We start from the raw sequence: 13,105 nt of genomic DNA on the forward strand, positions 1-13,105 counted from the left end.
ACGCCATTCTCCTGCCTCAGCCTCCCAAGTAGCTGGGACTACAGGCGCCCGCCACCTCGCCCGGCTCGTTTTTTGTATTTTTTTTAGTAGAGACGGGGTTTCACCGGGTTAGCCAGGATGGTCTCGATCTCCTGACCTCATGATGCGCCCGCCTTGGCCTCCCAAAGTGCTGGGATTACTGGTGTGAACCACGGCACCTGGCCTGCTCTGTTTTTTTAATCATTCCATTCAAAATATCTCAAAGTGTGATCACCTTGCAGTTTATTCTCTGACCTATGAGCTAATTAGAAACGTATTGTTTATTTCCAAATACTTGAGATTTTCTAAGTATCTTGTTCTGAATTTTAACTTAATACCATTGTAGTGAGAGTCTGTGTTCCAGCATCTGATATATCTTGGTAACCACAGGATATGCTTTTGAAAAGAATGTGCGTCTACAATTATACAGTGTTCTATAAATATTAATTAGGTCAAATTGGTTGATGGTGTTTTTCAAACCTTTTATACTGTCACTTGTCATACCATTTACTGGAAAAGGATGCCAAAATCTTGCAATTATGATTGCAAAAAAACAAAATTATTTGTTTCTCTCTTTAGTTCTGAATTTTTTGCTTCAGGTATTTTAAAGCTGTTACTAGGTGATGTCTATTTTAGATTATTCTGCCTTCTTGATGAATTAATCCTTGTATCATTATAAAACATCCAGCTTTCTTAATGTTTTTCCAGTCTTTAATTGTTTTGTTGTTGTTTTTTGAGATGGAGTCTCACTCTGTCACCCAGGTAATGGTGCAGTCTCGGCTCACTGCAACCTTTCCCTTCTGGGTTGAAGTGATTCTCCTGCTTCAGCCTCCCAAGTAGCTGGGATTACAGGTGCCTGCCACCACACCCGGCTCATTTTTGTATTTTCAGTAGAGATGGGTTTTTCACCATGTTGGCCAGACTGGTCTGGAACGCCTGACCTCAGGTGATCCGCCCACCTCTGCCTCCCAAAGTGCTGGGATTACAGGCGTGAGCCACACACCCTGCTTTAATCTATCTTTGTATTAGGAGTATCCCTCTTGTAAACAGCATCTAGTTGGATCTTGCTTTTCTAGTCTGAAAAGTCTGCCTCTTAATCAAAGGATTCTTACTATCCATCCATCCATCCATGCTGCCGTGTGTACGTCTGTCTGCTCCACGGCACAGTTCTTCCCAGTGTGCAGCCTCCGTATTTCGCCTACTCATCCTGCCTGCCGTAAACCCGAGTTACCTCCAACTCTCCCACCAAAAATGCTGTTGCTGCTAGCATCCTTGTGCAGGCCCCTGGGCAGGGGAAGGGTCTATGTGGGATGCTTGCCTGGCGTGGGATGCTGGTTTACAGGGTTTGCCTTTACTTAATATGACTGAGGATTCCAGATTCTGCCGTATGTCTGTATGGTGATGGGAATGATCCAGAAGAGAGGACAAGATGGTGAGGAAAGAGTGGGAGACTTGCTGGCACCACTTGCCTGAGTAGGCGAGAGGGGTCAGGACCCCACTGCACAAGAGGCAGGTTTGCCTTTGCTGGGAGCAGGCACAGTTCAGCCACGGAGCAGGCAGAGGTGCAGACGTCTGCGCCAGGTGCAGGCAGGTGGGGAGGTGTGGGGTGAGGGCTTGGGGAAGTTTTCCACCGTGGCTTCTGTCTTCTCAGTGAAGTGGGAAGCAACATGAGGGTAAGGATGGAAGAGGAGATGCTGGAAACTAAGGGGAAGGATGGTATGAAATAGTTGTCTTGGAGACTGGGAGCATGTGTTGACCAAGGAAACAGCGCGATTGCCGAGCAGCTTTCAGGATGCTCTTGTGGTTAGTAAGAGTGGGCAGTGCAGGCTGTCTTTCCCGCCACGCTCTCGGGAGAGGCCTGGGTATGGAGCAAGCTCAGCGCAGGACCAGTGCCCGGCACCATGCCAGCCACCACGGGCACAGGATGAGCGGTGCAGGACAGCTGCCCCTGAAGAGCTCACTGTGCAGTGGGAGAGGCAGCAGCCAGCACCAGCCATGCAGGTAATTATGGATCACCACCATTCTGTGTGGCCCAGGGGAGACAGGGCGACGGGGCGGCAGGGCCCATGCGTCCTGGGTCCGTGGGAAGGTGGCGATCTCTAATTATGAGAGGGTGCTGCTCAGCAAGGGGTGGGCACTCAGTGCTGTTTCAGCTCTAGCTTTATTTTGCATTGTAAAAGTGATGCATGTCACACCAAAAGAAATTAGGAAAATGTTTTTTAAAATCATAAATAAAAAAGTAAAAATCACCTGAAATCGCACCTCCCCCCAAGATGTAGCCACAGTTAGTTAACAAGTTTGTGTGTGTGTGTGTGTGTGTGTTTTGAGACGGAGTCTCACTCTGTCACCCAGGCTGGAGTGCGGTGGTGCGACCTCGGCTCACTGCAAGCTCCGCCTCCCGGGTTCACGCCATTCTCCTGCCTCAGCCTCCCGAGTAGCTGGGACTACAGGCGCCCGCCACCGCAATTGGCTAATTTTTTTGTATTTTGGGGTTTCACCGTGTTAGCCAGGATGGTCTCGATCTCCTGACCTCGTGATCCGCTGGCCTCAGCCTCCCAAAGTACTGGGATTACAGGCGTGAGCCACCGCGCCCGGCCTTGTGTATTGTTTGTAAAGGACAGGTCTGATCCCTGCCCCCACAGCCCTGGAGGTCTATCCTCCTACCCAGGTGTGAACAACACTCCTCTGCCAACTGCAGCTGAACAGCGTTGCCTTAGGCTTTGAGGGCCAAGGAGGCACCCTCTGCATTCCTGGGGGAAGTCAGGGAGGGCCACATGGAGGAAGTAGTCTAGGAATTGGATCTTGAAGTTCAGGGATCCCTCATGCCTGTCTTGCTGTCTTTCCCTCTCCTGTATCTCCTCGTTCAGCACCTTTTAGGACAAGAGCAGCTCCCACCTTGTCCCACTGTGCAGCTGATAGGGGGGCACACTGCAGGGGCTGCAATGGGGAGGCCTGCCCTGTTAGGGGCAGGAAAGCAGAGGCATAGCTCTTGCTTGGGCCACTCAGTCACACCCCCTCTGTTTGTGCAGTGCACAGCCTGTGTGACTGTACGTGGCAGTCATGTACGGAGAGTTCTTCCACCCACTATTTTGGCCCGTGCCCTCACACCAGAGCACGATGGAGGAGCAGGGCTACAAGCCTCACCCTCTCTCATCTGTGTCCCACTCCAGACAGCAGCGACGGTGAGCTGGAGCTGTCTGCGGTGCGCCACCAGCCGGAGGGGCTGGACCAGCTGCAGGCCCAAACCAAGTTCACCAAGAAGGAGTTGCAGTCTCTCTACAGGGGCTTTAAGAATGTGAGTGTTCCCCATTCCCCGGGGAGAGGCCTTGGAGACCCGGGCGCAGGGAGACCTGGAAACTTCTCCGTGCCACAGTAAATATCCCAGGGGCCTTTAAGCGGCTTCTGTGTTGTGGGAAGCTTTCTGGAGGGGGCAGGCCCCAGAATGGGTGTCACTGAGGCTGCCACGCTCCTCCCTCCGTGTCTCTGCTGCTGGTACAGAAGAAGAGGGTATGGGGGAGCAGTCACCCCCTTCCTATTCACCCCGCTCCCTCTCACCCCACCCCTGCCCAGGCTTTCCACAACCCAGGCCAGGAGGTCTCAGCAGTGCCACGGGCAGCAGGCAGCCTCCAAGGGGGTGGAGAGAGGCCAGCCAGGCACCATGCGGAGTCGGGCTTGGAGCTGGGGGTGGCTGAGGGCTGAGGGGGTGCCTTCCTGCTGCAGGAGTGTCCCACGGGCCTGGTGGACGAAGACACCTTCAAACTCATTTACGCGCAGTTCTTCCCTCAGGGAGGTGAGTCCGAGGCAGGGCAGCCCTGCTGTGTCCCGAGTGTGGAGGGAAGGGACCCTCCTGCTGCCCCTTGCATCCTGGAGGCTTGGTGCTGCCCCTGTCCTGTGGAAAACAGGGACTCCAAACCAGGACCCAGTCAGCACCCCCAGCTGGGGCTGCCTAGGGTGGGGTATGAGTCACCAGGCAGCCCCGACACACCCCAGCCTCTTCCTTGCCCTCCCCAGATGCCACCACCTATGCACACTTCCTCTTCAACGCCTTTGATGCCGACGGGAACGGGGCCATCCACTTTGAGGTAGGTCCCTGCGGATTCCTCCCACATGTCCTGCCCCTGTGGCTGCCCGGCTGAATCCCTGCCCTGGCGTCCCTCTCAGGGCTGTCGAGAGAGCCATGGTCCTGGGTGGGAAGGATCTTGTGAGTCACCCTGGGAACGAGTGGATGTGGCTGGCCCTGGGCCAGTGAGCTCTGGGGTGTTTGACTCTGCTGGGCCGGTACCACGTTCTCAGCCTTTTCTTCCATTTGAGAGTTTGTAGCCAGCTCTGCCCCAGTCAAGGGAGCCCCCGAGGCACACACGGGTGGTAGTGACCCAGCAGGAATTTGCATTTTCAAAGGGGTCAGGGCTTCACCCAGAGGCCTGGTTTGCTGATGGTGGGATGTGCCACCTCCATTTTCAGAATTTACTCCTTGTTACCCAGAAAATAGGCCAGAAATAGCTAGAAAACTTCCCAGCCGGAGCAGCCTCCAGGGCTCATCCCAGCTGGGCACTGAGAGTGAAGCCTGGTGTTACCCACTGGCGGAAGGCGAAGCCTGTCCCCCACCCAGACAGCTTCCCTGTGGGGCCCGGCCCGGGCTCCTCCCCAGTCCCGCCACGAGGGATCATTGGAGAGAGGCCCCATCCACGGAGCCCAGGACGCTAAAAATAGCTGCAGGCGAAAAGCTGAAACCGCTTTGGGGAGGAAAGCCTTGCTGAGAGCTGGCTTGATCGATATCCCGACAACTTGGCTTCCAGGCCAAGGGCAGCTAACAGGAAAGCACAGAGAAGCACATGGGGCCAGAAGGCCCCGGCCGCACGGGGTAATAATAACTGGTCAATAACCTGCGCGGGTTATTTTTATGCCGCGAGCCCGCTGGGCACACGGACGCTCCCCGCCTGCCCTGTGACCACAGGACCCCTCCACTCTGAGCCACACGCCGAGGGCTCTGCACATAGAAGCAGACCGTGTTTTCAAATCTTGTGTTCAGATTGGAAATACCAACCCCCACAGCACACAGAAAGCACCCGGTGAGCATGGAGGAGCCTCAGGGAGGACTCAAGGTCCTTTCCCTGCCCCTTCCTCTTGGGGTCTGCCAGAGGAGCCCCCCACCAGCCTCCCACGGCTGCACCCTCACTGGGGCCTGGTGCCCTCTGGGGCTTCCTCCCCACTCTGCTGGGTTGGGTCTCCTGGTTCTGGGATCCCTGATCTCCTTTCTCTTGCTTTACTCTCTGTGTGTTCAGGGGCGCACCGCCCAGCCGCTTCCTATCCAAGTGGATGTGAGCTGTAACGTGGGAGCCTTTGAGCACCTGGGAGTGTCTTTATTCTGTTCTTACTCCTGCTTGATCCATTGTAGGGACCAGCCCGCCCAGGGGATGCTGTTCTCCTTCAGAGCGGGGGGTGGCATCCTTCCCTGGGCCTCCTGCCTCAGGCGCTGCTACTGACACTGTCCCGTGAATGGAACCTGGTTTTGCTTTTTCTGTTTGACTTTGCTTTTTTTTTTTTTTTTTGAGACGGAGTCTCGCTCTGTCGCCCAGGCTGGAGTGCAGTGGCCGGATCTCAGCTCACTGCAAGCTCCGCCTCCCGGGTTTACGCCATTCTCCTGCCTCAGCCTCCCGAGTAGCTGAGACTACAGGCACCCGCCACCTCGCCCGGCTAGTTTTTTAGTATTTTTTAGTAGAGACGGGGTTTCACCGTGTTAGCCAGGATGGTCTCGATCTCCTGACCTCGTGATCCGCCCGTCTCGGCCTCCCAAAGTGCTGGGATTACAGGCTTGAGCCACTGCACCCGGCCAACTTTGCTTTTTCTCTCAGAAAGTTTATAGGATCTTCTCTTTGCACCCAATGTGCTAAAATTTCACTATGATCTATGCCTGCAACTCAACGGCAGGACGTTTTCACGCATTGTGCCAAGACTTGGTGGATGCTGGAGATCTCTGCCTCAAGTCTGGGAAATCGTGTTTCCTGATTGCTCCGACCCATTCTTCCTGAACTGCCTGTGGCGCAGCATCGGCCCCTCTGTAGTGCACCTCTCATTATCCTCTTTCTCCCCGATGTTTCAGCTGTTTGCCTTCTCATTCCACTTCCTGGAAGATTCCATGTGCTCTCCCAACATTTCTTCTAAGTCTGTCATTTTGCTTTCTTATTTTTAATTTCCAAGAGCTCTTTCTTTTTTCCAGTTACCCCTTTTGTGTGACATCCTGTTGTTATTTTAGTGATGCGAGATTTCTAATCTCTGAACCTAATAGTTGTTGTCGAGTTTTTTCTCCTGGGATAATTTTTGTTCTTCCAAATCGCTTTCCTCTGTCTCTGTCTGTCATGATACAGACCCTCCTCCAATCCCAAAAATCTAACACTTGAGGGGCCTCAGGGCCTCGGTGCACGGCCCTGTCCCTTGCACTCTGACCATCCTCCATCCCACTTCGCTGGTGCAGCCCTTTTCTCACCCCTTTCTTTCAGAGTAGCCTGGGAGGACCCCAGGGTGGAAGGAGGGTTTTACCTTTAAACCTTCCAAGAGGTAGGGGGAAAACCTGCTTTCTACCAACTGCTGTAACAACACAGTTGCAGGTGTCACGTGGAAACCATTTGAACTGTCATAGTTTGTCACATTAGTAATAACATGTCACATGCCAAAGGCAATGGCCACACACAGTATGTCGTGACTCAAGAGTTGAGCAGCAGGGTTGGGCAAGGCGGCCCTGGGATTAAATCCCAGCACTTTTGAAGGCCAAGGTAGGAGGATTACTTGGGGCCAGGAGTTAGAGACCAGCCTGGACAACAGAGTGAGACCATCTCTGCCGGTATAAAATACATCAGCCAGGCATGGATTACTCCAAGTGGTCCCAGCTACTCAGGAGGCTGAGGTGGAGGATGGCTTGAGGCTGGGAGTTGGGGACTGCAGTGAGCCGTGATGGCAGCACAGCATTGCAGCCTGGTGGCCGTCTGAGACTTTGTCTCTAAAAACAAACCACAAACAAAAAGCTGAGCGTCATTCCTCTAGCTTTTTCAGCTAGAAGTTTTCAAGCACCTTTGCCATGCAGATGCTTGGCAGACTCAGCACAGAGCACCTCCTTTATTAACAGAGCACCCCCAGGCGTCTCCCGAGGCAGCACGGCATTAAACGGTCTAGGACACCATATATATTTGAATGTCTTTATCTGACATCAGTATCGGCTACCATGCCACTCCTGACACACATGCAGACACATGCGCGTGCACTCAGCCAGGTGCACACACAGGTACACACACCCAGGTGCACACACAGATGCACACACCCAGGTTCACACACACAGGTTCACACACTCACCCAGGTGCATACGCACAGGTTCACACACCCACACAGGTGCACACACCCAGGTTCACACACTCACCCAGGTTCACACCCTCGCACAGGTGCACACACCCAGGTTCACATGCTCACCCAGGTGCATACCCTCGCACAGGTGCACACACTCACCCAGGTTCACACCGTCACACAGGTGCATACCCTCACACAGGTGCACACACTCACCCCGGTTCACACACACACCCAGGTGCACACACTCACCCAGGTTCACACACCCAGTGCACACACACAGGTGCACACACTCACACAGGTGCACACACACAGGTTCACACACCCAGTGCACACACACAGGTGCATACACATGGGTTCACACACACAGGTGCACACACTCACCCAGGTTCACACACCCAGTGCACACACACAGGTGCATACACACAGGTTCACACACACAGGTACATACACACAGGTTCACACCCTCACACAGGTGCACACCCGTGCATGCGCTCACACACGGGCACACACTCATCCTGTGCTGACCTGAATGGACGCCATCCATCTCTTCGGGAGGCTCTGCACCTGTGGAGACGTGAATTTCAGTGGAATCCACACAGCAACTGGAGCTAGAACCTGGGCAGTGATTGGATTGTCGCGCCCCGCCCTCTCTTTCCCCATAGGACTTTGTGGTCGGCCTCTCCATCCTGCTGCGGGGCACAGTCCATGAGAAGCTCAAGTGGGCGTTTAATCTCTATGACATTAACAAGGATGGCTACATCACCAAAGAGGTAGTGGGGGGCTGGGGGCAGGGGCTGCCCCTCCTTCCCTCCTGCTGCTCTCCCCGCCGCTGCTCTTCCTCTCCCTGCCTCTGCTGCCCACCTGTCTTCTCCTGCTCTGCATCCAGAGACTGGCCCCCGGGACAGCAGCCAGTGGGCTCTCCTCCTCTCCTGGGCCCTCGGTCCTGGACACCCAGGTGTGGAGGGTGGGCTCACGTACCCTGCACCACACATCTCGGTCCAGCTCAGCAAGTGTTCCAGTCATCCTGTCTTACACGGAAGGCCTGGGGGAGACTTCAGTGGAGAAGCCAGAGGTCCTGGCCTTGGCCCCCACGAAGTGAAGGGGGCAGTGTGGTCCCTTAAGGCACGGGTGGAGATGGGAGCCCTCCCACACGGGCCCACAGACAGGTTTCGTTTGATCCAAGCACTTTTTCTGCTACAGTGTCACATTTTGAAGATAAGCACATAATCCATCTCCCACTTCTCTGGGAGATGAGCTTCCCCTAGAGTCAGAAGCTCGCTCTGGGTGCCCCGGAAGCGGGAAGGCTCCTCTCTGCAGCTCGTCTGGCCCCTCGCACTCACTGGCCTGGAGGTGCCCTGCACTCTTGGATGGGCCCTCACAGCCACCCCAGCCTTGCAGCAGGCTCATGCCAACCTCCCCCTCCAGGAGATGCTGGCCATCATGAAGTCCATCTATGACATGATGGGCCGCCACACCTACCCCATCCTGCGGGAGGACACGCCGGCAGAGCACGTGGAGAGGTTCTTCCAGGTGAGCGCGCGCCAGCCCTGCCTAGGGAGAGGAACCTGGCAGAGAAGGGGCTCTCGCTTTTGGGCCCCCTCCCCCCGGGCCAGTGGCTTGCCCCTCCAAGCCTCCCCACTCCTCATGAGGAGGTTAAACCTGCCCCTCCCATCTGGCTGGTTGTCAGAACCCCTGAGAAGCGTACGACACTACCGCTCTGCCCTGTGGACCTCATCTGGGGCCCAGGGCTGGGATCCCGAGGCAGCTGACCCCGGGCCAGTGCTCCATGCCGCCTGAGAGCTGTATGGCTTCTCCAGGAAGATGCCCTGAGAGAGGAGCAGGTTAGGGGCCTTCAGGTGTATGCATGGGGGCCACAGGGGCCGCAGGCTTTTGCCTCGCGCTTGCTGGGGCCACTAGACATGGGCCATCCTGTGACTCAGTTGCTCCCTCTGCCCTGGCTGCCTCTCAGGGAGGTGAGGCCGTCAGATGAGCCGGGGGACAGATTCTGGGAAACCCAAGCCCAGAAGGCTCAGGGAAGTGGCCTAGGGGAGCAGTGGGAAGATGCTTGGAGCCTCAGCCGTCGGTTGGGAGGTAGCTATGAAGGGTGCATTATGTGGCCTGGATCCAGAGGAGTCACAGGGGACAAGTCGGAGTGGAGGGAGCCCACCCGCCCATCTACCCACATGTGACTTCTGCGTCCTCAGGCCAGGGGCAGGGCTGTCTCTGCCGGGGCACAGACTCACCTTGGGCGTGGCTTGGGTTGCAGAAAATGGACCGGAACCAGGACGGGGTGGTGACCATTGAAGAGTTCCTGGAGACCTGTCAGAAGGTAGGCAGCACGGGAGGCCGGGCCACAGTTCTCTGCAGGCTCTGCTACAGAGGCGGGTGGTTGGCAGCGCCCGCCCCTTCCCTCACCCCAGTCCCACCCCTGCCAGCCCAGGACGTGGCAGCTGTCCTTGGCCCCTCGCCACCTCCTGGGCAGCCCCAAGCTCCACTTGCCCTCTTGTCTGAGTCTCCTCCTCCCCACCCACCCCTGCAGCCCACAGCATCCCCTGACTCCCATCACACCCTCCCTCAGCCCTGCCCCTGAAGAGCCTCAAGTTAGGGGCAGACATGAGGCCAGCCGGAGGGAGAGGGTCACTGTGGGGAGGCACCAGAGCCTCTGCAGTGTTGCTGCTGGCCCTTCCAGAGAGCACCCCGGGGCAGGACGTTGGGCCTCCAGTGCCTCGACTGTCCCACTCCCAGAGTAGTCCTGGGTAGCCCTCGCCTCTGCTGGAGGCCAGCTGGGGTCCCCTTCATCAGCTTGTCCCAGATGGGCTTGCAGTCAGGAGTGGGGTCGAAGACAGGCTGTGCCTCACCAGCCGGGGACCTCGGACCAGCTACTTCACCTCCCTGTCCCCCAGCTCCCCTCCACCCAATGAGATAGACAGACAGGAAGTTGGCGCAGGCTCCAAGTCCCTGGCGGGAATCTGCTCAAGGGGGTCGGATTTGGAGCCCACCCAACACCTGACCAGCCTCCCTTCCTCTCTCCACACAGGACGAGAACATCATGAGCTCCATGCAGCTGTTTGAGAATGTCATCTAGGACACGTCTGGAGGAGTGCATGGCCACGGCCACCTCCACCCCCAAGAAACCTCCATCCTGCCAGGAACAGCCTCCGAGAAACTTTTAAAAAATAGATTTGCAAAAAGTGAACAGATTGCTACAGACACACACACACACACACAGATACAGCCATTCATCTGGGCTGGCAGAGGGGGACAGAGGTCAGGGAGGGGCTGAGTCTGGCTGGGAGCCGAGTCCAGGAGCCCCAACCAGCCCTCTCCAGGCCAGCGAGGCGAGGCTGCCTCTGGGTGAGCAGCTGACAGAGCAGGTCTGCAGGCCACCAGCCGCTGGATGTCACCAGGAAGGGGCTCAAGTGCCCCTGCAGGGGAGGGTCCCATCTCCGGTGAGCCCACCTCGTCCTGTTTTCCATTCTGCTTTCTTGCCACGCAGTGGGCCGGCTCCGGGCTCCCCTGGCCTCCTCCCGACAGCCACTCCCTACCCACTACCTACGCTTCTAGAAAGCCCTTTACCTCAGGACCCCAGAGGGACCAGCTGGGGGGCGGGGCAGAGGGGGTGATGGAGGCCGAGCCTGCAGATTTCTGGAAATGCTTCCCTGGGGGTCCCGGGACCCCCTGCCACTCCACTGACCTGGAAGAGCTGGGTACCAGGCCACCCACTGTGGGGCAAGCCTGGGTGGTGAGGGGCCACTGGGCCCCATTCTCCCTCCATGGCAGGAAGGCGGGGGATTTCAAGCTTGGGGACTGGGCATGGTGGAGAATCCGAGGGCACTCTCTGCCAGCTCCACAGGGTGGGATGAGCCTTTCCTTGTCCTAGTCCTGGTTCAGTGGGAGTGCAGTGGGCGGGGCTGTACATACCCTCCAGCACAGACTGTTCCCTCCAAGGTCCTCTTAGGTCCCGGGAGGAGGCATGTGGTTCAGGGACTGGCAGCCAGGGAGCCCGGGGCAGAGCTCAGAGGGGCCTGGGAAGGGGCGCGTCCCTCCTCTTCCTGCAGTGCCCCTCCTGTGGCCCAGCGGCTTGGCTGAGCCCCCTCTCCTAAAGCAGTGTCGCCGTCCCTCTGCCCAGGCCTGCCCCAGCCTTGCACAAAAAGCACAAGCATTCCTTAGCAGCTCAGGCGCAGCCCCGGTGGGAGCCCAGCACACTGCTTCTCAGAGGCCAGGCCTCCTGCTGGCTGAGGCTTGGGCCCAGTAGCCCCAATACGGTGGCCCTAGGGAAGAGGCCTGGGGGTTCTGCTCTGTGCCTGAGATCAGTAGGGCCCCAAAGCCCAGCCCAGCTGACCAACATTCAAAAGCACAAACCCTGAGGACTCTGCTTGGCTGTCCTCTCCATCTGGGGATGGAGAATGCCAGCCCAAAGCTGGAGCCAACGGTGAGGGCTGAGGAGCCTGCGGCTGGATGGTCAGCGGAAAACCCTGGAGGAGAGAGATGCTGCTGGCACCTGCCCCGGCCTCACCGAGAAGGAACCTGGTCCCAGGCCGCACGGCCTCTCCAGGAACATTCCCACATAATACATTCCATCGCAGCCAGCCCAGCTCCACTCAGGGCTGGCCCGGGGAGTCCCCGAGTGCCCCAGGAGGCTAGCCCCAGGGTGAGCAGGGCCCTCAGAGGAGAGGTGGTGTGGTGGAGGCCCCTCGGCAATCAGGCACAGCGTGGCCTCCCCTGCCGAGCTGCACGGACACCCGGCTCCAGACTCCAGGCTGACTGGGGGCCTCTGCCTCCCGGAGGGCATCAGCTTTCCCTGGCTCAGGGATCTTCTCCCTCCCCTCTCCCCCTGCCCAGCCCTCCCAGCTGGTGTCACTCTGCTAAGACCAAGGCTTCAGGAGAGCGTCCCTACCACACCCCTGCCCGCATTGACCTAGGGGCCAGACTGGCTGCACAGCCCAACCGGGAGGGGTCTGCCTGCCGCGCTGGGACCAGACCGGCCGCATGTCTGCATGGCAGAAGCGTCTCCCTCGGCCACGGCCTGGGAGGGTGGTTCCTGTTCTCAGCATCCACTAATATTCAGTCCTGTATATTTTAATAAAATAAACTTGACAAAGGAGAGGGATTCCTGTTGGCTTTATCCCAGCTCTGAACTTCAGCTCAGCTTTTCCCACCCCTGCTGCCATTAGCCACAGATCCTGCCCTGAGCTGTGCTGGTAAACGTTTGAGAACTGGCTCTAGGGGCAGAGAACTCCCCTCAAATTCTCAGGCTCGCAGTGTGACCTCACTGAGGCCGAGTGAGGCTGAGATGCACACAGTGGGCCTTCAGGGCCTTCCTGGAGCCTCCCCACAGACCCCACAGGGCAGGAGGACTTCTTGAGGCAACCTCGGGGCACAGGCTGGGGACTGCACTTGGGATGCGATGGAGGGGTGGGACATCCCCTAGAACTGTGACTAGAACAGGAGTGAGCAGAGCCCTCCTCGGTGTGGGACATGTCTGCCTTGTGTTCAGATCACTGAGGAGCCTTTGATCCCCGTCACCTGCCCTGACTTGCCCGTCACCTGCCTGACTTCCCTGGAGGGCACATTCCAGGCGGAGTTGTCTAGAGTGAGTAAAGCTTTGACATCAACCGCAGAGGACCTCTCTGGCCCAGTTCTGCCCTCCCTCAAAGGTGGTTCTCTGATCTCTTCATTGCCATCATCAACCTTCTGTGTCCCACACAAGCACCCAAGTCCAGAGGCACTACTGCCAGCCCAAAGCAGGTAC

General features: G+C 57.3%; 1 protein-coding gene across 2 annotated transcripts in view; it reads left to right on the forward strand.

Annotated features, from left to right (window-relative positions):
• The window catches only part of KCNIP3 (Kv channel interacting protein 3, calsenilin), a 90,550-nt gene extending 78,087 nt beyond the window's left edge, over positions 1-12,463 (forward strand). For both annotated transcript variants that reach the window (XM_011956498.1, XM_011956499.1), the window contains 7 exons: positions 3,189-3,313; positions 3,739-3,808; positions 4,030-4,100; positions 8,016-8,123; positions 8,779-8,883; positions 9,620-9,682; positions 10,391-12,463. In XM_011956498.1, coding sequence (XP_011811888.1) covers positions 3,189-3,313; positions 3,739-3,808; positions 4,030-4,100; positions 8,016-8,123; positions 8,779-8,883; positions 9,620-9,682; positions 10,391-10,438 — 590 coding nt within the window. In that variant the 3' untranslated portion in view covers positions 10,439-12,463. The remainder of the gene's footprint in view (positions 1-3,188; positions 3,314-3,738; positions 3,809-4,029; positions 4,101-8,015; positions 8,124-8,778; positions 8,884-9,619; positions 9,683-10,390) is intronic.
• The last annotated feature ends 642 nt before the right edge of the window (positions 12,464-13,105 follow it).

This window comes from Colobus angolensis, unplaced genomic scaffold (genome assembly GCF_000951035.1).
Source record: "Colobus angolensis palliatus isolate OR3802 unplaced genomic scaffold, Cang.pa_1.0 Scaffold42, whole genome shotgun sequence".
Lineage (NCBI taxonomy): Eukaryota > Metazoa > Chordata > Mammalia > Primates > Cercopithecidae > Colobus > Colobus angolensis.